The following is a 24,356-nucleotide window of genomic DNA, read 5'->3' as shown; positions in this document are numbered from 1 at the left end:
TCAGCGATTTGCTTCTCACGGTTTCCTGCCATTATTTGTCGTTCTATCTTCGCGTCAGAGTGTCCTCTTCAAGCAAAGAGCTGGTGTTATGATGTCGCTTCCCGATGAAGTCGTTCTCTCGCCATCGATCCTTGACACGGATCTTTATAAAGTATGCAATCCTGCTCGTGTAAACTGCTGGCAACCGTGGATGTGCTTCCCGACGCTCCTGACGGGGCCATGACGTCTGTGCATATGTAGTTGACTATGCAACAGGCTGTGTTGCACCACTTTCCTGATGCTCGAGTCCGGTACAAATTTGATAACCGTTCGAAGTCGACACAATTCAATCGAAAGTGTCTGGAGCTCTTCCAGGCTAATACAGAGTGTCGGTCCCCCAGCATCGTTTTGTGTCTGTCTGGAAAAATCATGTTTCATTGTGTCTAGTAATCTCAGATTTGAAATTGACGGCGAACGAAAGGGACTGGCTTAAGCAAAAATGCCCATATCTCAAGGAAGAGTATCTTGATTTCCTGTCATCTCTCCAGCTAAACCCCAGCGAACAAGTTTCGACCAAGTTTATACCATCGGAGTTGGACGACAACATTGGACAAATTGAGATTAGCGTGCAAGGGAGATGGTCTGAAACAATACTTTACGAAGTCCCTCTCATGGCGGCACTTAGTGACGCCTATTTCCGCACAATGGACACGGACTGGGAGTATGATGGACAGGAGGGTGATTATGTACCTCAACTTGTCTGGGGAGCCTTATTAACCTTCCTTGTCATTTTTTCTTAGAATTAGCCTACCAAAAGGGCATCAAACTATTCGAGGAAGGTGTCTTGCTGTCCGAGTTTGGGACTAGACGACGCCGTTCCCTGAAGACCCAGAAGCTAGTGATCGAAGGGCTTATACGAGCCAATGAGACTCTTCGAGGAGACAAAAAGAGTACTGGAGAGCTTAAAGGCACAAGCAACGTATGTGTCCTTGGCACACCGATCTTTTTAAATCGTGGACCCTTCTATCTAGGTCCATTTGGCAAGACTGTACAATTTGACTCCAATTGGTACCATTGCGCAGTAAGCAATATACATTTCAATCCGCCCTTTTGCGCTGAGCCAAACCTATTTAGCGAGTGGACCATGGGGGTATGATGCTGTACTCCACCTCCAATGTAAGAACTGACTTCGATATTGGTCGGGTGTCCTTCGATTTCAGGTTGCTGCGGTGAAAGGTTATGATGCACCTAATATGACTGCTCTTTCTTTGTGGGAAGCCGTCTACCCACCAGAACCCACCAATGCCCTTCATATCGCCCTCACAGACACGTTCACATCTCATGTTTTCTTCGAAGAGCTAAAGGAGCACCCCGAATTCGCACGGCGGTGGAGAGGAATAAGGCAAGACAGCGGCGATCCCATCGCCTTTGCCAACTGTGCCGCCAAAACATATGGTGACATCGGAGTCGGTGTCCATGAGAAAGTGATTATTTATTCCGATGGCCTTGATTTGGAACGTTCCCTGCGGATCAGGAAAGACACTGAGCATCTGGGCTTCCTAGGTATGGGTGCTCGCTGCTATGCTACTCAGTCACGATTGATGACGCTCTTCTCAATGTTGGGCTCAGCCTCATTCGGTGTTGGGACATACTTGACTAACGATTTTAAGTCGGTAACGACGGGACAGAAAAGCAAGGCTCTTAATATTGTTATCAAGCTGGCTGAAATTAATGGAAAACCATGTGTTAAACTAAGTGATGATCCGGGCAAGGCAAGTACTAATTGCATGTTCCCATGCCGAGTAGCCTAGGTCCCACTGTAGCATTACAGTCGCCGCGGCACACCGCTCATCGTTTGGGCGTTATCACTCATTATTTCCTACAGAATACTGGAGATGCTGATACCGTCTCATTCGTCAAAAACCTATATGGATTGATTTAGGGTGGTACTCGGAAGAAATGGATAGATCCTAGATTTCCTCAGGCTGATTGGTGGGAACCTAAGACTTGCATGGCTGACTAATATTCCATACGCACAACATTATCAAGCAATGTTGCCAGTGGGTCTGTGCACCACATCATATTATCCGTTTTCTCCAGGTAAAGTCTCGAGAAAGCGTCAATAACAGAATGACTGTCAGCGCAGTGAATTACATCGGTGAATTCTATAGCCTGCCCGATGGCTATTCCTCCCCACGTCCAGTGGTTATGACATCATCTGTGATGACGCTGTCAGCACCCATTGTGACCATAAATCTGCATAAGACACCTACCGATTTTCAGGACTGCACGAACAAGCTATTATCGTGAAAGGCAAGGACATTGCATGAGTGTATAGAGATATGGTTTAAACCTGAATAGCATACTTGGGTTGCTAACAAGAATTGCTGTCGCTTGGATATCAGAGGATCGTACACGTGTTGTTGTTTCATATCATTTTCCCCTCTCCCTGCACAGTCTACTCCAAGTTTTGAGTTCTTCTGTGTGACTTGTCGACTTTTGACATCCGTCAGTGTCTCGATTGGGGGCAGACCGCTATTTTCCGCTAGTGCTAGTGGAACCGCATCTAATGCTGCTGAGAAGGCACGCATGGCGTATTGCTCGATAGTGGGATCTGTACGCCGTATTGTGAGAACGATCGGAATAGAATCGTACCAACAAACCTGATCTGCCGCTTTTGCCACCGCCACTGAGCAACTTATCTCAGCTGCCCCACCTCCAAACACGACTCGATTGTCAACGACTAGATTGCGGACGACACAAAGTGCATCGTGTAACGATCTCCTAGCTTCGTCTATTATCTTGATGAGAATAAAAGAGACGCATCAGGAGGCTTGATTTCGCAAGGAAAAAATGCTTTACCATCTTGTTCGAGCCACGTATGAAGATTGTGGCCGCTCTGGTGTTCGCACACTCTTCAATCACAAGCATTTTATCTCGGGTAGTGCCAAATGAAACTTCACGGACAATTCCTGCCCGGCCCAGCTTATCTGCCGACAAGTCTTCAAACCGTGGGACGATGCGACCGTTGGTGGCAATGGCTATTAGCTGTAAGAAAGTCAGGGAGAACCGATTAACGAATACTTTGTACTAGCCTCAATTTCGGGGCCTCCCACCCACCGCACAGCAGGTAGCTCATTTTGCATGAGCAGGTGGTTTGCCTCGTCATCAAAACCCCACTGGCATATCACCAAATTTGCCGCTGTATCTTTAACCATTTTGATCATCTGGGCAAATTTCTCTTTTTCGTACGCTTGGAGTTTTTGGTATTCTTCGACGGAGGTAATGTCAAGCTTGTGTTTTGTTTTCGGCCTCGGAGGCTCGAAGGGGCATGTGAGGATGGCGATCTTAGCGTCTTTGACTACTCGAGGCATTTGAGGGTGCGAAAAGTCCTTATCCACAACGACTCCCTTCACCAAAGTAGTATCTTCGAGAGATCCCCCCACTTTGCTATCAATTTTGATGAGCTCGAAGTCGACGTCGCGTCTCTCCAAGTCCGCGACTGATAGAACGGCATCCACCGCAATCTGAGCGAACTGTGAAATTGATTTGGATACACTTTGGGGAACGTGATTGAGACTCGGAAGAATGGAGGAAGCGGACGGCATACATTTTGCTGCCCAAGCTCGTCATCGCGGACTTCAATAGATTGCTGGTACTATCCCTTGTGAAATCTACGCGTTCGGAGATCTTATCCAAATGCTCCACGGCGACAGCACAGGCTCGCTCGAACCCATCGGCTATACGCATCGGGTGAATACCACGATCAAGGAGAGACTCGCTTTGTTCCAGCAAAGCTCCCGCAAGCACAACGACGCCAGTTGTGCCGTCACCAACTTCGTCATCCTGTGATTTAGACAGCTGCACAAGCAATTTGGCGATCTGATGCTCAACCTCCATTTGGCCGAGGATCGTAGCTCCATCGTTAGTGACAGTAATGTCCCCATCAGGCGAGATGAGAATCTTGTCGAGGCCTGGAAGGGGTCAGCAACCTGAACGTGAACCGGAACTGTCCAAACGTACCTCTCGGCCCTAGTGATGTGCGAACAATATTTGCAACCGTTTTAGCGGCGAGGATGTGTGACTCAACAGACAATGTAGTAAGTTCCCACTGAACCCGGGTCGATCGCGAACAATACCTACTTTGATCGCCTCATTGCCGTGACTTCGTGATTTTTTCGCCTGCTCGCGTACAATGATAAAAGGTCGTCCATACTACACAGAAAAACCCGCAAATAAGACCTATGGATCTTGGAGCGAAGCGTTCCAGTACCTCATCTGTGGCGTAAACAGCTTGTTGCGACATTACGATTTCTGGCCAACAAGTCAGGCGCGTAATTTGCTTCCGAGGCACAGAGAAATCAATGGGTTTGAGTTTGCGGCCTCTACGGGGCCTGTTCATGGCCGGAGTGTGCCTGGCGTGGCGTTAGCGTTGTGCTCTTGGATGCATTAGAAGAAGTTGTTGTTAGGATGAAGACATCTTTTCATCTTTTCATGATTCGCTCCAAAACGTGATAAGGAGTCTAAATTCCACACGATTGACCTGTACCCTTGATTTGAGTTGCGATCGACATTTTCTGTGGGCTCGGTCAGATTGAGTGAAGCAGTGACAATCTAAGCACGCAAGCGCCTCCGGGAAGTTTGTTTGCAGGTATCGCAGCCCTAGCGTAATTACAATTGTTTGGGCCGAAAGCGGAAGCCTCGATCGTGGTCAGGATCCATATTATGTCTGAGTGAGCACCCTACCATTAATTGAGCACCTCCCTCGCCTACTGAAATGCTTTCAGCTCCAACTCCTGGTATGGAGATGAGTCCGATGGTGATTTTTACGACAGAAAAAATAAAACAGACAGATCTAGGTCAGTAAGCGTGCACGAGGGACTGGCCCTAACTCCTGATGTTGCCTTAGAGTTCCTGCCGTGAGGAAACGGAGGAAAAGAAACTCGGTATTTCTCAACATGAAACAAACATATGGGAAAACCTCCGCTTGGAACCCAACAACTGGTGTGCGAGAACTGCTACAAAATTTATGGGATGGGATTCTTGAGAGATTCTCCCTCTCCCCTTGGGAAATCGACGTATCTGAGCACATTGATACCAAGAACAACAAGATAAATTTCAAATTTCGCTATATTAACTCAACCCCAGCAATGCGATTGCAACTGCGATGGCAACCTGACACCTTGCTGGGAGAGGTTAAGTATTCGCCTAAGCGCCAGCTCCTCGAGCTCGTTAACTATCACGTATCACTCAAACGAGATGTGCTAATGTTGGGTACCACCTCAAAAGAAAGTAACCGGATATCACAGTATGCCATAGGCGGACATGGGGAGGGACTGAAAGTTGGTCCGTGATTATTTTGTTTCATACGAAAACTTTTGAATCGATTATCCCATCAGGAATAAATGCACTTGTCCGTAACCACCACAAGGTGACATACTACACTAACTCGGAAATATGGAATTTCACCTACGAGGAAGTCGAGTCGCTTGGCCAAAAGGGCCTTACAGTCACCTTCCGTGTTGTACCTTCCAGGGTCACAGATGATGGCAGAAGGAATTTCACAAAGTCTGCAGATCAACACACCACAGTCGTGGTCAAGGGTATCGGACTAGACGCCATCTGTCTGGACAACTATCTTTTTCTGCGGCCCTGTAACTCAATACTAGCCCCTACGCATAGATCTGTGTTTTACAAGTGTGGATACATTTGTCTCACAGAGGAACATGCAGGTCGCCTTTATGTACGGGGCATCCTTGTTCATCGGCACAAGATGAAGGACACCCCAACCTCAACCCAACCTACCCTTCATTATGGGTACAACATACTCGGCAATCTACCACTGAGCCGAGATCGAGGCCTTTCATCAGATGATTTCAGCCTATCCGAATATATCTTCTGCGTCTGGGAATCTCTGCTCTCAGATTCGCAAACATCAGCTGAAGCAGCCAGCCGTTATATAAATTTATTCATCGAACACCAAAATTGCAGTGACATTCACCACGCGGATATCTGGTTTGCAGAATGTGCCCAGAGGGATCAGCTGTGTCGGCTTCTTCTTCGCACTTTTTGTTCACTGCACAAGGCTCCTGACAAAAAGATATGGATCCACGGAGGCGATCCGGGCTCCGAGCATGTCATTCACCAAATCGGTCGCCATCCAGTAAAAGCCCCAGAACCACTTTACAAAATCTGGTCCGATGCTGGCATCGCGTGGTCGCCTCAAAAAGAACGCGACAGCATTTTCTTCTGTCTATCTCCCTGGTCTGGCCCTGCCACTCCATCTGCTCAACATACCATACATTTGTTGGATGTAATGTGCACCGTTGACTGCAATCTCTCTCGATTTAAATTTGATTGGAAAAACGGAGGAGACATAGACATGGATCTCTTAGTCTCCGATCCTACTTCCACGGTCTCTCTCCACAGTCGCAATCTCGATCCTGTTCATGTCCATAGCAACGACGAGCACTCTTGCTCTGTCTATGCTCTTTGGGAAGATGACCAATCATCCATTCCACCGCCTGCAGCCAGTGACTCAGTAATTTGCGACTGTGCTGCTTTCAAGTTGTACTGGGGAATCCGCTGGAACGTCATGCCTCCAAGTGCTTCGCTTGCTGGAATGGGGAGTGCTCAACAAAATCTTGCGTCGTTATATCCCCGTAACCCTCAAGTCACTTCTGACCCCCTACCTGCTGTCCAATGGAGGATAAATTCTGAAGCCAAGCTCCTATTGTTCGATGTGAAGATTGTGGAAGGTTACGGTGACCCAGGATTTATGCTACATGGGCCTGAAGGTGAGCCTTGGGGGTCTCACGGGTCATGGATGTCGTTGCGAAGTCCGCTGAAACATCTCATCATGTAAGGCCCACAATTACGGAAGCGACCTCCTAGTTTCGTCCGAGGCGCAGAAGCGTCCGCGCCGAACTCAACTTCTGGTTAGTACTGGAACATCCCGCTACTTCGTCCTTCTAACAACTTGCTTTAGAGGCGATCACGCATTCTTCTCAGTCTCCGTCCTTTGTCATGAAGGATGTCGAAGGATTACAACAAGGACGTTATTATACGGCGCAGATTGCTGCAAAGGGTCGGACGATACGAGCTCCTTACTCAGCCCCTTTCACGTTTGCCAACCCACTGCCGCCCGTCAGCGTTGCAAGATACATTCGCTCGGACAGGGAGAATACACTCATCGAATTTTCCCCTGTAGAGGGTGCACAGACATACGAGATTACAATCCACACCGCGACCGCAGGGGCAGAGATAATCACGAAGAATGATTGTCAAATCTCTCTTCCACATCAAGAAAAATGCACGGTAGACATAGTTGCTATTACACCGGAGGGAATACGCAGCTCGGAAGGAATGACTATCGACGTGCCGAGAGCGGAACCTGAGGTTCCTGAGTTTAGCGTATTCCCGATATCTCTAGCTGCCGTCAGAGGATCACAGGATGGTAGCCCTCCATCCTTATCCCCAACACGTGAAACCAGTCCATCCACAGGAGCAAATGACAACGAGGGTTCCAATCCTGCGACACCTATGGCTCCTCCAGCAGACGCGGGATCCTCCAGTGACGAAAGTGAGCCTATGGATTGCGATGGCTGGATTGAGCTGCATGAGCTGGATAGTGATGAATTGAGCGAGGACAGTGATTACAATGGTGAACTTTCAGACGATGAGGAAGATGAGGTTGAGGTTAATGCGATCTTGACTGGCGAGCGACGAAGGAAACGGCGGCGGAAAGCAGAGGTACCCCGTTGGGAACGGTTAACTCTGTATCGAGTCAAACAACACAGAGTGAGTACTTAGTCGTGGCATGCTTCGTCACTATGTTGCTAACTTAAAAACTTTGAACGCTTCAAGATACCACCGCTTGACGTTGAGAGAGTTTCAGAGCTGGTGAGGGAGATGAGTGCGGTGGATCCGGAAAGGTTATCAGAGCGGTACCGCAAGCGCATGAAGACGCGCCACTACGCCGGGCCTCATCGTATGGGGCAGGCGAATGGCCATTAGTAATGGAACCACATCTGATTTCGATTCTTTAATCCTACATACACGCAACTCAATCCGTTCAGAAAAATCTCGCGTCAGCTATCCACCATGTAGCACCATGTAGCATATAGTATATGTGCCGTGATGTAGAATATATACCAATCATCGTACTACTGATCCGCCCAGTCCGGTACTCCGTCGTGTACTGCCCAGTCCAGATGGGCCTGCCCCTTCACTATCCAAGCATTCATCTGCATGAGCTCGTCTCCTTGGTGCAGGGCTGGGTGTTGACCATCCATAACCAGAGCCCCCAGTAGAAGCTGCCATCCGTGCGCGCTCCCAGTCATATTCGCGCTGAAGATGCTGTTGTTGCCTAAGACGAGAATCCTCTGCAGCTCGATTAGAGTTCCAGATCGACGCCGCAAGGCCCCCCAGCCCAAGGCCTGTCCAAAACCCAGGGGTCCAGCTAGATTCAGACTTGGAGGCGAAAGGGTCGCTTGGGGCATAAGGAGGCGGGGGAGGACGTGGTGTGTTGCCTCCAAACCATCCACTGAGCCAGCCTCCAGATGTCCTGCGTGGATTCGCTTCACGATGGCACGGGTGAATGATTTGAATATTGCGTATGCTAGCCATAAGAGAATTCCAAACCAAACGATGTCGAAGATGATGGTTGTCACTTTAGTAGCTGCACGATATCATCCATTTGAACGGCTGGGTTTTCTGGGATAGAAAAAGTGGGCTCAACTATTGAACCATCGATTTAATGTGCTGAGGTACGATGAGCCATCCCAATTTGGTGGCCTGAACTGCTGGGGTACGTGTAGCAGACGATATTCCAAACCGCACGAGCCTGTTTCATGCGGATCAACTAAAGTAGCCACGGGTGACGCTCTGTGCTTACCTTCAAGAACGTGCATATCTCCGGGGCCAGACCAGCCCTCACATGATACAGAAACTTTTCCAAAGCGGAGACTTGAAGGGAGGTCCGCCTCGCACTAGCATATAACGCATCAGTAACGATGAATTGGTACGCCCTCAGCTCAGCTCAGAGGGAATTGCTGACCTTCCATTTAACATCCGTGCCTGTGCCCCCAATGTTGAAACATTGGATAGCCTCTGGCTGGAACACATCACAGACCTGACCTATGCATGTAAGCTGAGGTATTGGCGAGGCTCTTCGGGCCAAGGTGTATTCGTCAGAGAATAGAGTTAACGATTTGATGGAAGAGAGAAGGACTCTGCGATACTCCTTTGCCATAGGGTTTAGTCAAGCTGCTGGGCGCTCTGGAGACTGGGCTACGCAATGTGTCGTGGCGCTCACGATCTCGACGTGTAAGAAGGTCAGATTACATGTGACCGCGGGAATAGTACTTTATCGGAAAACCGCGGATACCGTTTATTTAAACGCGTGGCATGGCATGCGTAATATATGCGGTTCTCTGGCATTATGTACCGGCGAGGACGTTAGTTAGATCTAAAGTCGTCGTTGCAACTATTTCGGCATCTTTGACTTGAAACCAACCCGACTCCATTGGTCTGCCAACCTTCCAACATGACAGACCCATCACACGAGCACCTGCTCCTCCACTGGACTCGCAACATCCGTGCCTTACCTCCCTTCTGCGCCTTCTTCCGCTTGTCAAGAACTCCACATTGAGCTTTCCAATCTGTCTCAGAACTTTTGGCACTATGCCACCATCACGGGAGCAAATAATTGATGCTCTCACGTTTAATCGTAAACTCGAACCGCTGTCGAGTCGACGCAATGCGGCCAGGCCTTTTGTGTTACTTTCGAATTATCTTGAATGATATCCGGTGAAATACCGCCGGATAAATAGCTCTCCCCCTCGAAAGCGACCGATCAAGAAGCTCCTTGTTCTTCGAGGCCTACTATCAGTTCCGGAAGTCCTTACCACTAAATGATTGCCGGCATGCCTCTCTTGATCGCTTCCCACGTGGGATGACTGTGTAATCAACCTGCAGACTCAAAGCGCCAACTCAACTTGCATTTTCCCCCGACAATGCTCGCTTTCAAACACTGCACAAGGTCATTCATCATCGTGAAATTAAACAACCTTACCGTGTCGTCGTCCGTGTCACATCACGGCGTTCAATCTTTGCTGCCGTGGAACTTTATGCGATATATAAATATATAGACCGGTGGGCCGTTGGCATAAATCCATCACCCTATCAACAGTGTGGCATGCAAGGAGGTCGGAATAGGCTGAAAGGGACAATTCTGGAAATAACCCAAGTAATGTCAGGGATGTCATCCTTCAGTTAAATGTGAGAGGAATGGAAGACAGTGTACAAGGTCAGTTCAATCGGTGGGCAGTTTCTCATCATGTATTTGGCCTTCCTTTGAGCTTCGTGCAAGACCTGTCTCGAAGGAAAGCAGGCATCGTGAGGAATGTAATGCGCGTCCGAACACGTAACCGTTGAAGTTTTCCAGGCTTGAGGGTAATCCTTCCGAACATTAAAGTCAGGCCATTGAAGAACCAAATACATATTGTATATATCCCGGTGTCCTTCGAGGGATAAAGAGCGAGTTTGTACCACGGAATCAGCTATATACTATACAACTTACTGTCTCCGTACAATCGTGGCACTGATTACTATTACTGCGTGTGGTTTCTGTGCAAGCCTTCGGGCTATGATGGGTGCCAGGCTGGATCTGACATTACCAATCCTTCAGAGTCGCCTTTGTGCTCTTTGGATAAATAGTATACCACGATGAGCGCGCAATTTGCCAAGGAGCGTGGACTTAATATATATCATTAGTAATTGGCCGAGCTTGCGAGGCGTTTGTATATGGCTAATCTCGGAAAATGGTACGTCGTCATCCACTTATGGAACAACTTTGAAATTGTCGCGGACTTCGCCTCGTGATGCGTTGGGTGCTGTGATCACAGCCAACACGACCCCCGCCTATAATCATAGTAAGGCAAACTTTAGCATGAGCTTTCGAGAATCCCCAACTCGCGGTCTTTTGTACCGGGACGACGAGCAAACAGGAAATGTCCGAGATCACAAACATCCTGCCGAAGCAATCGGAGGTCAGGCGGGCGAACTATTTCCCTCGTTAACCACTTTTCATAATGTGTACGCCGCTTAGTCGGTTCTTCAGGGACGCGTTTGAGAGCTCATGCCCATGCAGTGGAGGCTGAATACGCATGCTGACTCTACATGAATCCCAGCTTATCAATGATCTCAGATCCCGCCTATATAGACGTCCAAGAAGTTCACTAGCCTCGCCTTTGCAACACCTCAGTCAAGTCCCGCTATGTCCATCATTCCTAACGAACAAACGCGCTGGGTCCTTGCTAACAGGCCTTTGGCTGAGCTCACGGACAGCACTTTCAGAAAAGAGACAGTTCCTGTCCCTCACAGCTTGGCGGACGATGAGGTCCTGATTCGCGTCGATATAGTGTCGCTCGAGGCTGGCATGCGTGGGTGGATCGAAGATGTACGATCATATGCCCGCCGGTGCAAATTGGGGAAGTGGTGGTGAGAGAGTCTCCTGTCTGATTTGCGTCCAGCAAAGTCACCGATTTTAATGCTAGCGCTCATTCGGGGTCGGTGAAGTGGTTAAGGGTGGGAAGACTTTTGCAATTGGGGACGTTGTCCATGGTTTTCTTGGCTGGCAAGAGTATGCTGTCCTTAAGGAGTCTGCGGTTCAAAAAGTGAAGTGAGTTGCATCAGCACCAGTTGCGGCCCGCTGAGCAGCTAGTTGGGACTCAAATGCTCAACTCCCTTATGAATAGCATTCCCCTTGGAGGAAATCCAATCGATGAATTTGGAGCGACGGGCTTGAATGGTAAGAGTAAATGAATCTCACGTATACGGATAGAAACTGAGCTCATTTCCAGCCTTAACGGCGTACATCGTGAGAACAATTTCCGCCATCCTAGGCATTCCGCTAATAGATGCCTTTATAGGGCATCACCACGGTGGGTCGGCTGAAGCCAGGAGAAACTTTGGTTGTTTCTGGAGCAGCTGGGGCGACGGGATCATTGGCTGCGGCTATCGGTAAAATTAAGGGTGCTGGTAAAGTAGTCGGGATCGCCGGCGGGCCCGAAAAGGTGAAATTCCTGAAGGAAGAGATCGGTGTGGACCTTGCATATGACTACAAGTCAGCCGACTGGAAGGAAAAGTTCGTCGAGGAAGTTGGCCTTGTGTAAGTTCCAACCTTCTCTGCTTCTTGCTCAAATATTCATCACATTTTGCGTCTTTCGAACAGCGACGTCTTTTTCGACAACGGTATGTCGATACACTGCGCACTGGGATGAGTACTGATAATCGATTTAGTTGGAGGCGAAATGTTGGACTTCATCCTCCCCCAAATCCGCCGGCTTGCAAGGATCGTCCTGTGTGGTTCTGTTTCTGCATACAGTACGTTTGGTCGATCCCCTTTCTTGGCTCCAGTTTGAAAGCTGATTGTAACCAACACCATAGATACCGCTGAACCATATGGCCTTAAGAATTATCCCAAATTAACGACGCATGGCGGTATCATGCAAGGCTTCGTTTGGTACGCACCCTCTGGCTATGGGCTTCTGTTTGGGCCCAGAATAACACAGCCTCAGTTTCGACTACGCGTCAGAGTTCCCGGCCGCAAAGGCGGAGCTGGCTCAATGGGCCGCCGAAGGCAAGTTTCCACGAAAATTCCACATTGTAGATGGAGGTGTCGATGTGTTGCCCAAAGCACTTGGCGATTTATTCAGTGGCGCCAACACCGGTAAAACGTGAGCAGTGGTCTCTATCATCTCGTGCGGTGACTCATGCCTGCCCAACTTATCCGAGCCAGTGTCGTCCGCATATCAAAAGAAGCACTAAGATATAATTAGGCTGGAATGCTCTGATAAATCCTTCGCAGTTATTTTGGTTGTATAAATCACCCTAGTTATCATCCAATCATACGGTCTGCATCATATTGATCAGCCCGAACCGCGTATCAACTGGGTAACATTACCCCGCCCTCAGCACAGATGTATTGCCCTCCTGCCGGGAGAAAGTTTTGTATCAGGATTCAGTCTGTATACACCTTGCCGGAGGTCATCAATTGTCAAGCACTACTGAGTTTCAGCTGCAGCACGCTGTTCACAATAACAGTGGCGCTGCTGATTCGAACAGTTATGCTTCTGATGAGATACCCGAGAAATGCTAGGCCGGAGTCAGCCTATAGAGAAACTCTCCACAGGCAGTCGCGCCGTGACTGGCGAATGCGGTCATAGGCTTTCTTCTGGTCTAGGGCGATCAAGTATTGCCCAATAATTTCACAAAGGTCTGCCATACGGTTAGCCAGGTCAATCTGGTCGAATGCGAAGGCAGCCGTTGCACCTGAGGAGCTGCACAACATCAGGATCTGATTACATGTGACCGCGGGAGCACAGGCTGTGCAAGCCCAATCCCGTTGATCGGTTCTCAGGATAAGATCCATGGATATGTATTGGCTGTTTAGTCATCTTGAGTTCTGGCTTATCAATGCCAGATCGCCTCTGCATATATAGACCAACATGGAAAGGCTTCACTTCGCTATTCCAGCACCGTAGTCCCGCCGCACGCCATGTCCAATATTCCCAAGGAAAAACACGCTGGGTCCTTGCTGAGAGGCCCCTAGTTGAACCTACCGACGCCACTTTCAGGAAAGAAACAGTACCTATTCCTCCCAGCTTGGCCGATGATGAAGTCTTGATTCGCGTTGATGTAATCTCGCTTGAGCCTGCCATGCGTGGATGGATTAGGGATGTTCCCTCGTATGTTCCGCCAGTGCCGATTGGGGGAGTGGTGGTGAGAGCCTCCTGTTTGGTTTAAGTCCAGTCAATCACCGATTATGATGTTAGCGCTCGTTCGGAGTTGGTGAAGTGGTTAACGGTGGAAAAACTCTCAAAGTCGGCGATTTTGTCCACGGTCTTCTCGGCTGGCAGGAGTATGCTGTCCTAAAGGAGTCTGCGGTTCAGAAAGTAGAGTGAGTGACATAAGCGCCAGCTGTAGCACGTTTTTCCAGTCGAAACCCGAATGCTCAGTTCCTTCGCGAACAGCATCCCCCCTGGAGGAAGCTTAATTGACGGGTTTGGAGCGACGGGTATGAATGGTACGAGTGAATGAATTTCGCCTGTCTCAACAGATACCGACGTCTTTCCCAGCTTTGACTGCATACTTTGTGAGAAGTTTCGCCATCCGAGGCACTCCACTGATAAGGACATTGTAGGGCATCACAGCGGTGGGTCAGCTAAAGCCAGGAGAGACCTTGGTTGTTTCTGGTGCGGCTGGGGCGACCGGATTACTGGCTGCAGCCATTGGTAAAATTAAGGGTGCTGGTAAAGTAGTCGGGATCGCTGGCGGACCTGACAAGGTGAAATTCCTCAAAGAAGAGGTCGGCGTGGATCTTGCCTATGATTACAAGTCAGCCGGCTGGAAGGAAAAATTTGTCGAGGAGGTTGGGCTTGTGTAAGCTGGATTCTTCTTTCCTTCACTTGATTGGACGTTCATCGCAACCTTGTCCTCTGAGCAGCGATGTTTTTTTCGACAATGGTATGTTCATGGATAAGCAGTAGGATGAGTATTGATCGTCGACTCAGTCGGAGGTGAGATCTTGGATTTCGTCCTCGGCCGTATCCGCCGATTTGCACGAATCATACAGTGTGGTTCCATCTCGGCATACAGTATGTTTGGTGAAACCCTTGCTTAGCTCCAATTTGGAAGCTGATTGCATTCACATAATAGACACCACTGAACCTTACGGAGTTAAGAATTATCCACAGCTGACGAAGTTCAGTGCTACTTGGAAAGGTTTCATCTTGTGAGTACCTTCAAGGCATGAATTTCTGCTAGCGGCCGGAATGCCCTCTCCCAGTTCCGACTACGCGTCAGAGTTCCCAGCTGCAAAGAAAGAGCTGGCTCAATGGGCCGCCGAAGGCAAGCTTCCGCGAAAATTCCACATTGTGGATGGAGGCCTCGATGTGTTGCCCAAGGCATTTGGTTATTTATTCAGTGGCACAAACACCGGTAAAACGTAACTGGTGATCTCTGCCGTACCCTACTTTCCCATGCTCATCCCGTTGCCTGATACAGTGTCGTCCGCGTGTCAAAGGAAGCATTACAGTATAATTAAGCTGAAATACATGCGCTGTCAGATTCTGTGGTTGTTCGTTCGGAAATACCTGTTCGTCACCAATCGCGCTGTACGATCAACCCGAGCTGCAGGCAAACATACTATCACCTCGTTCCAGGCTGTACCGATGTGTCGCTCCGCGGAGAGAATATTAGTTTATGTTTGCACCCAGTCTGTGTACACCTTACCAGAAATTATCCACAAACGTCGAGTGTTGCCGAGCCAGCCGTTCCCATTCTAATTTTAGCGAAAGATGGAGTCTTCGCCAAAATCGACAATCACCTGAACCTTTGTACCCGTTGTTAAAAGCAGAAGTACAGAGTGCTTGGTGCGCACAGGGACTTGAATACACAGTGTCAATCGAATCCGAAACAGCTGCCAAAATCCATTCTAGGGGCAATCCCGCCGTGAGAGGGGGATGCAGGGAGAGAAGCATGGACTCGGCCCGGGGTTGGCCATCATACCCTTGCAGCAAGCCTAGAAGGTCTTTGTTATTGGACTGAGCTCTTTGTTAATATGGTAAGCTAGAGAGCCGGCCGGGTGCAATGTGCTAGGCTCCATCTTGGGACAGATGTAAACAAATACCCGAATTGAGCCTGATTTCCAGCTCCGTGTGCTGAGCTGGGTGTCTTCGGATCTAGCTCTGACACTAGATATCACCCACAAAATATAACTAACCATGTCGCTGTTGACTTCGACTTCATTAATTGGGCCAGTGAGTGTACGTGTTAAGTGATTAATTTATCCAGACCCCTTATGAACTTGCAACGAATGGCCCTCCTTCCTGTCAAATCCAAGCTGACGGATATTTTCGAGACGTTACTAGCTACAGATCATGCACACGCCCAGTCTAGCTCGAGCCACCGCATCTAAAATGGCACTGTAGTTTTGAAGCGGCGAATGACCATCGGGTACTGTCATAGCCGGTTTCTCTCGAGTCCTTTTGGTAGTCTTTCCAGTTCTGCGTTGTGTATACCCTTTGTCTTCACAGGGGTGCAAAGTCTATGGTTCGGTTCGGCCCTAACTTGGAACCGGTTTAATTCGGATTCGGGCTCACAGAACATCTGCAAGACCCCCACGGGTTACAGTCTGCCCCCGTTGTTATTTTCGCCTCGTCCTCTTGCACTCGGCATGGCCTTGGCTGCCTTGTTGGGTCTTGTACCTTCTGGTTCTGGTTACAGGGCTTGATTCCAGAAGTCTCTGCGCCTGCCGGGGCTGTCTGAAGGGTTGCCGTATCGCCGCCCGTAGACAAGCAGGTTTTCACGCGCCGCTTGATCGATCCATGACTATGGATATGTATTAGCTGCTTAGTCATCCTGGATCCCTGTTTACCAATGGTGTTGGGCTGGCTTATATAGACGTCACTCACTTCCTCCTCTTAGTACCTCAATTTCTGCTCACTATGTCCAATATCCCCAATGAACAGACGCGTTGGGTACTTGCTGAGAGGCCCGTGGCTGAGCCTACCGACGCTACTTTCAGGAAAGAAACTGTGCCTATTCCTCACAGTTTGGCGGACGATGAGGTCTTGGTTCGCGTCGATATCACCTCGCTCGAGGCTGCCATGCGTGGGTGGCTCACAGATTTCCGTTCATACCGTGCGCCGGTGCAGATCGGGGAGGTGATGGTGAGCGTTTCCTTGATTTGAGTTCGATCAGTCGTTGATCATGATGCTAGCGCTCGGCAGGAGTTGGGGAAGTGGTCAAGGGTGGGAAAACTCTCAAAGTTGGTGATCTTGTCAGCGGTGGTTTTGGTTGGCAGGAGTACGCCGTCGTCAAAGAGTCTGCAGTTCAAAAAGTAGAGTAAGTGGCATCAGCACCAGCTGCGGCACGTCAGGACTCGGAAGGCTCAGGTCCCTTCGCGAACAGCATTCCCCCTGGAGGAAGTCCAATTGATGAATTTGGAGCGACGGGCACGAACGGTATGGACGAATGAGTCACATCTGTCTCAACGAGTGCTAACATCTTTTCCAGGCCTGGCTGCATACTTTGTGAGAACAACTTTCACCGTCCAAGGTGTTCCACTGATGGAGGCTTCCAGGGCATTACCACTGTGGGTCAGCTAAAGCCAGGAGAAACTTTGGTTGTCTCTGGAGCGGCTGGGGCGACCGGGTCGTTTGCTGCAGCCATCGGTAAAATCAAGGGTGCTGGTAAAGTAGTTGGGATCGCAGGTGGGCCTGATAAGGTGAAATTCCTCAAAGAAGAGGTCGGCGTGGATCTTGCGTATGATTACAAGTCAGCCGACTGGAAGGAAAAGTTCATTGAGGAAGTTGGCCTTGTGTAAGCTTTCCTTCCGTTGATCGGACATTCTCTGAAACTTCATCCTCCGAGCAGCGACGTCTTCTTCGACAACGGTATGTTAACATAGTGGGCCATGGACGAGCGAGCACTGATCGTCAACTCAGTCGGAGGCGAGATCTTGGACTTCGTTCTCAGCCGTATCCGCCGATTTGCACGGATTGTAGAAAGTGGCGCAATCTCGACATACAGTATGTTTGGTGCAGCTCGACTCCAATTTGAAAGCTAATCGTGTTGCACATTAGATACCTCTGAACCTTACGGCATCAAGAACTATCCACAACTAACGAAGTTCAGTGCTACCTTACAAGGCTACATCTTGTGAGTGCCTTCCATCCAAGTAGTATTGGCGATCGGAATGACCCTCCCCTAGCCTCGACTACGCTTCAGAGTTCCCGGCTGCGAAAAAGGAGCTTGCCCAATGGGCCGCCGAGGGCAAGCTTCCACGAAAATTCCATATTGTGGATGGTGTCGATGCATTGCCCAAAGCACTTGGTGATATATTCAGCGGTGCCAATACCGGTAAAACGTGAGTGATGATAGGTCGCTAGCCGATGCCCATTCACATTACCTGACACAGTGTCGTCCGCGTGTCAAAGGAAGCATTGCGGTTTAACTAAGCTGACTCGAGAATACGGTAACATACTTTGTTGGCTGGTTCATTTGGGTAACTGTCCGGCATCTAGCCACACCGTTTGTATCATGTTAATCAATTCGAATTGCATCACTTCGTTTGCAGCATGCGCCGGAGTAGATTTTGTATCAGTACTCAGTTGGTGTGCGCTTTACACGCCAGAAAGAAGGAATCAAATATTGGATTGTCCGCGAAAGTCAAGCAATATCCAGTCTAGACTACAAAAACATTGTTGATAACAAGTAGAAATAAGCAACACAGAACAACCCAGACGACGGCAATGCAACTGCTATTTGATCGGAACCTTCGAGACAGACATTGGGCGCGAAGGGAACACTGACACGAAAGTAGAGTTTTTTTTTTCATTCTCGTGATGGTTGAGGGGGGCAATAGAAGTCGGCGGATACGATGACGGAACGGCGACGGGTACAGGCCCTTCATCACGGAGCCCATAACGCAGCATATGAGCGGGCACAGTTGGAACTTGAGGCGTAGGCGATGGTATCAATTGAGGTGGAGGCGATGGGCGTTGAGGTGGAGAGATTGATGATTCCCGCATGGACTGCCCTGATTGTGATGCAGTTGTACGGTACGGCTGAGGTGGGTCACCAGGAGGGGAAGAATAGTATACAGGGCGGTCAGGATGAGATGCACCGGTATCCAAACGGCTTAGTGATGTTATAGAGGTGTACTGGTGCTTTGGTCCTCCAGGTCAGACGTTTGATTGCGGGCCACATATTGAGGCTTGAGCGAATAAACGGTACTGCCGCCGTCATTGGCGGGGTCCCAAGTCAAGTCCTCGCCACTCTGACGTCCGGCGCGTTCTTGAAATCTAACCTTACCAGCGATTGGAGATGGGTCGTAGAGTTGATTGGTCTGTAGCGGTTCGTCCACATCGTATCGCTGGCTTTCCATGCGCAAAGGTACAGGTTGTCGCATCCCTGCCTCGCGCTCCTCATCGGAGTCATCCGCATTGAATGCGTGCAACGCCAAACGATCAGTGCTGTTACTACTATTCTCTATTTCCCATTTCTGCATCGCTCGACGGCGCCGCATATCCCTCATAACTTCCGGTTTGACCTTGGTCATCTCACGAAATATCCACCATGCAGCGATAATGGTAATGAGTATCGATACAATGAGGACTGTATCGGAGATGATTTTGCTTTTCTTCGATTGAGTGTTGCTGCTGGATTCCTCGATAATGACACCAAGGTAAACTGTCGTTAACTGCTTTGGCAATGAGACCGTGGCGGAAACAATAAAGACCCAAATGTTCATTCCGCATGTGGAGAAAACGGCAGTAGTGACTGAAAGGGAATGGTCATTAAAAGGTTTGTAAAGGTAGCATTGATATCCCAACTTACAATGTCCAGGAATCGCCGAGAAACGGGCAACGATAGGTATCTGGAGTACGATAATGAATTCCTCATAAGCCATAAAGGGATGTGTTCATACCAGATAACCACCCCTGCGGATTAATTTAGCCAAGGCGGCATACTTGAGATTCGTTCGTTCAAGCTTTTCACCCCGCTTGGTTAAGAGATATCGGAACGCATAGAAGTTGCCAATTTCACCAAGGAGCGTGCCGACAGCGACAATCCCGAAGCCCACCCACAACCCCCAAACAACACCGCAGAGGATAGCCACAATTTCGTGGCCAAACAGCTGTTGCAAACTGTTCACACTTTGACACGAGAGCCAATCGCGGACTAGATGAAAGACTTACAGGGGGGAAGGATAGGACAAATAGAATTATGATCGGAATAACCCATCCAGCAGGTAACCTATCCCGAGGTGTGGATCATCAGAAAAGGGGGGTGACTGGGAGGTGAAACTTGACTGACTTCTTCAAATCTCTTGAAAATGGCGTTAACCAATCCACGATTTGACGGTGAAAGACGGACATAAGGATGATGATGGTAAAAAATACGGCGCCAGCAATAATCCATGCTGGTATCCAGAATGAGAGAAATTTGTCATGAAGGTTGGAGTCAACCCACGAATGGCTCTCCTAGTAAACCAACTCCTGTAATTTGCCACCACCTTCCAGTTTATGAGGCGGAAAGGCTGCTTCTCCTCGATGAGCTCAGAAGGCGTAGGTGAGGGTGTTCGTATCGGTCGTGACTGGAAACTTGAAACATCATCAACACTAGGACCAATGTAAGATCCTGGCCCATAATTATTTGGGACTAAGGACATTTGACGCCAACAGAGGAAACGATGCACCCTAGTTCTGGCTGATGCGCTGGAGCAAGGAAATTGCGGAGACGGACCACGTGGACCGCTGATCAACCGCTCATTGTAGCGGAGTTAGCCGAATGTGTTGTGTCTTATTATAGTAGTGTTTCAGCGGCTGCGGTTTTGCCTTGACGCCGATCACTGAAGGGCGTTTGCATACCTGTTCTCACTGTACAGCAAAGCTCTGTCATGTTCGAGGATCGCTCCGTCGGCTTGCTGCGCCCGCGCATTTGGTGCATTATAAATGGGGCTGTGCAATGCTACATGTGGAATCCTGACAGCCGTAGATATACGCACAACAGTGTGGCACAAGGGAGCCATCATATACAAGCATTGAAAGATGACCAAATGAAAGTCTATCCTTCTACAATTTCAGTAGTCTCGATTGTCTTGACTCTGTCAATTTGACATCGAGCTTTGCCTGGAAAGGGGTTAGTTAACATTGGGGTGGGGGGGAGAAACTTCGAACCCACCTTGACAGCATCCATGTACACTGAGGTAGTGACCCAGTGTTCACGCTTCATGCTAAAGAGTTGAAAGGGAGTAAGTCTCAGAAACGACGCTCAAAGATCCCTCATACTTCTTCCCGTGAATAGCCAGGGCCAAATCCTTCGTCATGATCCCATCCTTATCGATGACTTCTACACAAGAAGCCTCAAGCGCTCGTGCAAACTGGCCAAGTTCAGTGTTGTTGTCGAGTTTGGCACGGAAGATGAGACCACGCGTCCAAGCATAGATCGAAGCGACAGGGTTTGTGCTGGTCTCTTTGCCCTTTTGGTGTTCACGATAATGACGAGTAACAGTCCCTGTAGAGAAATTAATCAGCACGTTCTATATGTAAACGATGAGCCAGACTGACCGTGAGCAGCTTCAGATTCAATGATCTTTCCGTCAGGTGTGAGGAGTTCACTAGTCATCATGCCTAGGCTTCCGAAACCCTGAGCAAGAACGTCGGACTGAAGAGGCAGCTAGTGTGAAGACCGATTAACCAATCACATCCAGCGGGTGGACCGACCTGAACATCCCCATCGTAGTTTTTTGTGGCCCAAACAAATCCTCCCTCGCCCTTGATAACCTGGGCAACCATGTCATCAATCAAACGATGTTCATACCATAAACCACGCTTCTCAAAGGCAGGTTTGTAAGTGGTATCGTAAATTTCCTCAAAGATGTCCTTGAACCGGCCATCATACCTTCAAATGAATGAGTTGGCATCTTTGAAGTCAAAAATTAAATGCGCACTTTTTCATGATGGTGTTCTTAGTGCTCAAGTACTATTTCGGACCATGGGGTAAGGCACCATCATGTTGAAACGCAAATAATGCATACCATCGGAAGATTCTTCGAAAGGGCCATCTTGAACGAAGCATGGGCGAATCCACGAATCGACTGGCCAATGTCCCAGGATAAGCAACAGAAATCAAAATTCATACACTTTACACCTGCCTCGTCCGTGTTGTACATAGCCATCGCGACACCAGGCCCTTGGAAGTTGAATACGTTCAAGACTTGCTTCTCACTTCCATCTGCCGGCGTGTACACTAGCTGCAATTCCCCTGGGCCTGGTGCGACGAAGTCCGTGGATCGGTACTGTTGTCAATGAATTGTCGGCCGGAACGGGTTAGTCGGTTATGCGGGATCCATGCAGCCCGAAACACCATACCTGGTCGCCATATGCGTGACGTCCAATAACGATAGGCTTTATCCAGCCCGGGACTGGTTTTGGTATCTTTTCTAGGATAATAGGCTCACGGAAGACTGTGCCCCCTAGAATGTTCCGAATCTGAAAGATGAGCACGTGGAGCACACGATAAGCTTGGCGATTGGACTTAGATAATATGCGGTGCTCGCTTACAGTCCCATTCGGTGACTTCCACATTTGCTTGAGATTGAATTCTGGGATGATACGAGCATGAGGAGAGGTTGAATACAGAGCATCCAGATAGAACCACCTTTCACGCGAGCTTCATCCGGGGTGATTGTCGCACACTAAGGAGCTGGTTGTCAGCGCAAGGCACTCGAGCGGAGGAGAATGAGCGTTCTAACTTTTACGCCAACCCTGTATTTTTTGATTGCCTCGGCGGCTTCAATGGTGACTTGGTCATTAGTCTGACGACACCGTACAGATGAAAGGGTAACGGGGCATCAGTCAGTGGCCGTGAAGTCCGAGAAGAGTGAAGACACGAACCTCATCCCGGTACTCTATTCCGAGATCGTAGTATTTAAGGTCAATTTTGAGATAGGGCAAGATGAGCTGTAAGCGCCGATGGAGTATTTAACCATTAGTAAAACTGAACCAAATCGTTTGGAGTGCATCAACAAATACCTCCTCTTTTATCTTCTTCCAGATAATACGTGTCATCTCATCACCATCGAGCTGTAGTCACCAGAGGCAAGTGGATTAATGCTTCGTAGCATGAGGGTATTGTGCGATGTAAACACATACCTCAACGATGGGATTCCTGACGATAATTTGGTTGTCTATTCGTGATCCTGAAGACATGGTGGTTCGAGCGTAAGAAAACGCCTCCCAGATTACAGAACTTATGCATGATTTATAGGGGGACGGATCAAGGCACTCACTTCGCAGCGGAGAGGTAGACATAAAAAGCAATTGCTGGGAAGATCGTCGCACCCGCATACCCGATTGGGTCATCAACTGTCGTGTGGTGGATCTAAACATGATGAAAGCAAAAGGTGACGCGCGCGATGATCAAGGTGGCAAGTCAAGAGCCACAAGCGCTCGGCCCCAACACACGTAAATACGAAACGCGAACACGGATCCACTCTTCATCATTCCCAACCACGATTTCCTTTCAATAGCGAATCCATCTTCTCCAATAATACCGGGCTATAATGGAGCTTGCGCCCCAGATTGCCGGAAGATCTTTCATATGTCATGAGAGCGTTTCGCCAGGGCCGACGCACAATAGCTCAGCGGAGACGACCAGACCAATTTCCGACTTCCAAGACTAGTCCCCGCCGTCGCCATTGAGAATCCGGCGAAGAGATATGCCCGGAAAGGGGGAAAGTGGGCTCCGAGTCTAACATTTATAGGAACTTGAGGGTCAACGATATTGGTGATGCATGTGATAATTCTCAAACCTTAAGTGTTACAGGAAGCCAAAAACATGACCGAGTCCATTAAGGCAGCACGGATCAACCTTGATCTAATTGCGGCGCACTGATTCCAAAGTGTCATGCGAATGTAGCGCGTAATATACGGAACTCCGGTCTCAGCCTTGCCAAAAACAAGCAATGATTAGGGGGGCCGCTACGCGAGCTTATGGCGGAAAGAACGAGCCGAATCACCAACCCAAGTAGACTAACCTGGTGACCCATAATCTTCACTGCCGTTTAAGTGTGCTGTGATGTTCACGATAACGAATGCTTGTCCCTAGCTTTTTCCCTGGGCCTCGAGGATGGACCACATAGACGCTCTTCACTCCCGACTACCCTTGCCGAAACGAGCCACAGGGGGATCAGTTCAGCGGCAGGTCAAAAAAACTCAGGTAGAAAGGCTCCCCAGATATACGAAAGCAGAAACCTTGAACCATACATCGTTATCGCTGAGACGGAACAGTACAGTGCGTGAAGATCACAGTTGTGGCACTGGCAAGCAAGCCAGTTGCAACGATATGTAGTCTAATTCGTTGGGGTATTGAGATCGAGGGATTCGAGGTGGCTGTACAAACGCTGTCTGAATACTACATAATTCATTGCAAAGGTACAAGTCATCGTGCCACCAGTTTGATTCAGCTTATCGCTTGATATCAAATAGACAGCCTTGTCAAGCCGTTTTTGACCTCTCGAGGCCTGAGTGTTTTGTCTGATCAATTATTTCACTGGAACTGAACCAGCCTGATCAACCATTAATGAGTACCGAGCTCAACCGATCGCTACAGAGATTCAGTGCCCGTTCTGGGAAAGGTTACTATATAGACGCATGTACCATCCTCAACCTTAGTTACAAGCTGCCGGTGGTGTATTCAGTATGGGCATTTTAAATATTGGTTCTCTGAGTGCAAGATACTATCACGAGCATTGTAAATCCGTCGCTGGGTGGCACCAAGCAAGTCCTCGAAGGTCCGATGGT

The 24,356-nt window shown here is 49.0% G+C and overlaps 10 protein-coding genes across 10 annotated transcripts; 6 read left to right on the top strand and 4 right to left on the bottom strand.

Annotated features, from left to right (window-relative positions):
- The first annotated feature begins 16 nt into the window (after nt 1-16).
- EI90DRAFT_2990288 (Quinolinate phosphoribosyl transferase) lies at nt 17-2,133 on the top strand. The gene is made up of 9 exons (XM_039056088.1): nt 17-151; nt 241-367; nt 427-717; nt 780-958; nt 1,011-1,060; nt 1,114-1,129; nt 1,200-1,542; nt 1,609-1,751; nt 1,865-2,133. Exons 1-9 carry the CDS (start codon nt 89-91, stop codon nt 1,919-1,921), a joined length of 1,269 nt encoding a protein of 422 aa, XP_038921274.1. The 5' UTR covers nt 17-88; the 3' UTR covers nt 1,922-2,133.
- Nucleotides 2,134-2,162: 29 nt separating this feature from the next.
- Nucleotides 2,163-4,285, bottom strand: EI90DRAFT_3117474 (putative t-complex-type molecular chaperone, epsilon subunit; the record flags this gene model as incomplete). The annotated part of the gene is made up of 9 exons (XM_039062997.1): nt 2,163-2,197; nt 2,253-2,277; nt 2,346-2,780; nt 2,842-3,027; nt 3,096-3,537; nt 3,590-3,953; nt 4,003-4,063; nt 4,123-4,194; nt 4,253-4,285. The coding sequence occupies 9 exons, from the start codon at nt 4,283-4,285 to the stop codon at nt 2,163-2,165; spliced, it is 1,653 nt and encodes a 550-aa protein (XP_038921273.1).
- A 95-nt stretch (nt 4,286-4,380) lies between these two features.
- Nucleotides 4,381-8,164, top strand: EI90DRAFT_3037463 (uncharacterized protein). The gene is made up of 7 exons (XM_039058780.1): nt 4,381-4,712; nt 4,767-4,842; nt 4,889-5,325; nt 5,379-6,776; nt 6,846-6,917; nt 6,968-7,779; nt 7,846-8,164. The coding sequence occupies exons 2-7, from the start codon at nt 4,781-4,783 to the stop codon at nt 7,993-7,995; spliced, it is 2,931 nt and encodes a 976-aa protein (XP_038921272.1). The 5' UTR covers nt 4,381-4,712; nt 4,767-4,780; the 3' UTR covers nt 7,996-8,164.
- Nucleotides 8,137-9,344, bottom strand: EI90DRAFT_3279271 (uncharacterized protein; the record flags this gene model as incomplete). Its single annotated transcript, XM_039066660.1, has 5 exons — nt 9,038-9,344; nt 8,876-8,969; nt 8,720-8,824; nt 8,623-8,659; nt 8,137-8,545 (listed from the first exon to the last, which is right to left on the bottom strand). The coding sequence occupies exons 1-5, from the start codon at nt 9,230-9,232 to the stop codon at nt 8,137-8,139; spliced, it is 840 nt and encodes a 279-aa protein (XP_038921271.1). The 5' UTR covers nt 9,233-9,344.
- Nucleotides 9,345-11,257: 1,913 nt separating this feature from the next.
- On the top strand, nt 11,258-12,723 carry EI90DRAFT_3012650 (alcohol dehydrogenase; the record flags this gene model as incomplete). The annotated part of the gene is made up of 9 exons (XM_039056579.1): nt 11,258-11,440; nt 11,538-11,662; nt 11,739-11,791; nt 11,844-11,860; nt 11,913-12,151; nt 12,215-12,234; nt 12,283-12,366; nt 12,430-12,505; nt 12,555-12,723. 9 exons carry the CDS (start codon nt 11,258-11,260, stop codon nt 12,721-12,723), a joined length of 966 nt encoding a protein of 321 aa, XP_038921270.1.
- Nucleotides 12,724-13,458: 735 nt separating this feature from the next.
- EI90DRAFT_2907770 (uncharacterized protein) lies at nt 13,459-14,993 on the top strand (the record flags this gene model as incomplete). Its single annotated transcript, XM_039054297.1, has 9 exons — nt 13,459-13,764; nt 13,818-13,942; nt 14,016-14,068; nt 14,121-14,137; nt 14,186-14,424; nt 14,489-14,508; nt 14,556-14,639; nt 14,701-14,776; nt 14,831-14,993. 9 exons carry the CDS (start codon nt 13,459-13,461, stop codon nt 14,991-14,993), a joined length of 1,083 nt encoding a protein of 360 aa, XP_038921269.1.
- A 771-nt stretch (nt 14,994-15,764) lies between these two features.
- Nucleotides 15,765-16,383, top strand: EI90DRAFT_2269561 (uncharacterized protein). The gene is made up of 2 exons (XM_039052791.1): nt 15,765-15,809; nt 15,887-16,383. Exon 2 carries the CDS (start codon nt 15,989-15,991, stop codon nt 16,274-16,276), a length of 288 nt encoding a protein of 95 aa, XP_038921268.1. The 5' UTR covers nt 15,765-15,809; nt 15,887-15,988; the 3' UTR covers nt 16,277-16,383.
- Nucleotides 16,384-16,490: 107 nt separating this feature from the next.
- EI90DRAFT_3117470 (alcohol dehydrogenase) lies at nt 16,491-18,005 on the top strand (the record flags this gene model as incomplete). Its single annotated transcript, XM_039062996.1, has 10 exons — nt 16,491-16,715; nt 16,766-16,890; nt 16,957-17,009; nt 17,062-17,078; nt 17,129-17,367; nt 17,422-17,441; nt 17,493-17,576; nt 17,631-17,706; nt 17,759-17,914; nt 17,966-18,005. The coding sequence occupies 10 exons, from the start codon at nt 16,491-16,493 to the stop codon at nt 18,003-18,005; spliced, it is 1,035 nt and encodes a 344-aa protein (XP_038921267.1).
- A 692-nt stretch (nt 18,006-18,697) lies between these two features.
- Nucleotides 18,698-20,221, bottom strand: EI90DRAFT_2907774 (uncharacterized protein; the record flags this gene model as incomplete). Its single annotated transcript, XM_039054298.1, has 6 exons — nt 18,698-19,329; nt 19,387-19,426; nt 19,478-19,687; nt 19,749-19,806; nt 19,867-19,972; nt 20,023-20,221. The coding sequence occupies 6 exons, from the start codon at nt 20,219-20,221 to the stop codon at nt 18,698-18,700; spliced, it is 1,245 nt and encodes a 414-aa protein (XP_038921266.1).
- Nucleotides 20,222-20,624: 403 nt separating this feature from the next.
- On the bottom strand, nt 20,625-22,763 carry EI90DRAFT_3144031 (isocitrate dehydrogenase; the record flags this gene model as incomplete). The annotated part of the gene is made up of 15 exons (XM_039065087.1): nt 20,625-20,681; nt 20,734-20,785; nt 20,841-21,066; nt 21,120-21,216; nt 21,276-21,453; nt 21,503-21,534; nt 21,590-21,649; nt 21,707-21,850; nt 21,924-22,043; nt 22,116-22,156; nt 22,213-22,249; nt 22,307-22,369; nt 22,449-22,514; nt 22,587-22,637; nt 22,707-22,763. 15 exons carry the CDS (start codon nt 22,761-22,763, stop codon nt 20,625-20,627), a joined length of 1,281 nt encoding a protein of 426 aa, XP_038921265.1.
- Nucleotides 22,764-24,356: the final 1,593 nt, after the last annotated feature.

This window comes from Cantharellus anzutake, assembly GCF_015039405.1.
Source record: "Cantharellus anzutake strain C23 chromosome Unknown EI90scaffold_6, whole genome shotgun sequence".
NCBI lineage: Eukaryota > Fungi > Basidiomycota > Agaricomycetes > Cantharellales > Hydnaceae > Cantharellus > Cantharellus anzutake.
This window is presented reverse-complemented; position numbering and strand designations above follow the sequence as displayed.

Coding starts and splice junctions, on each gene's coding strand:
- EI90DRAFT_2990288 (XM_039056088.1), top strand. CDS start 89: ATGATGTCGCTTCCCGATGAAGTCGTTCTCTCGCCATCGATCCTTGAC. Junction 368..426: donor CTTCCAGGCTAATACAGAGT/GTCGGTCCCCCA, acceptor CATTGTGTCTAG/TAATCTCAGATTTGAAATTG. Junction 959..1,010: donor AGCTTAAAGGCACAAGCAAC/GTATGTGTCCTT, acceptor CCTTCTATCTAG/GTCCATTTGGCAAGACTGTA.
- EI90DRAFT_3037463 (XM_039058780.1), top strand. CDS start 4,781: ATGGAGATGAGTCCGATGGTGATTTTTACGACAGAAAAAATAAAACAG. Junction 5,326..5,378: donor TGGGGAGGGACTGAAAGTTG/GTCCGTGATTAT, acceptor TTATCCCATCAG/GAATAAATGCACTTGTCCGT. Junction 6,777..6,845: donor TATGCTACATGGGCCTGAAG/GTGAGCCTTGGG, acceptor TCATCATGTAAG/GCCCACAATTACGGAAGCGA.
- EI90DRAFT_2269561 (XM_039052791.1), top strand. CDS start 15,989: ATGACCATCGGGTACTGTCATAGCCGGTTTCTCTCGAGTCCTTTTGGT.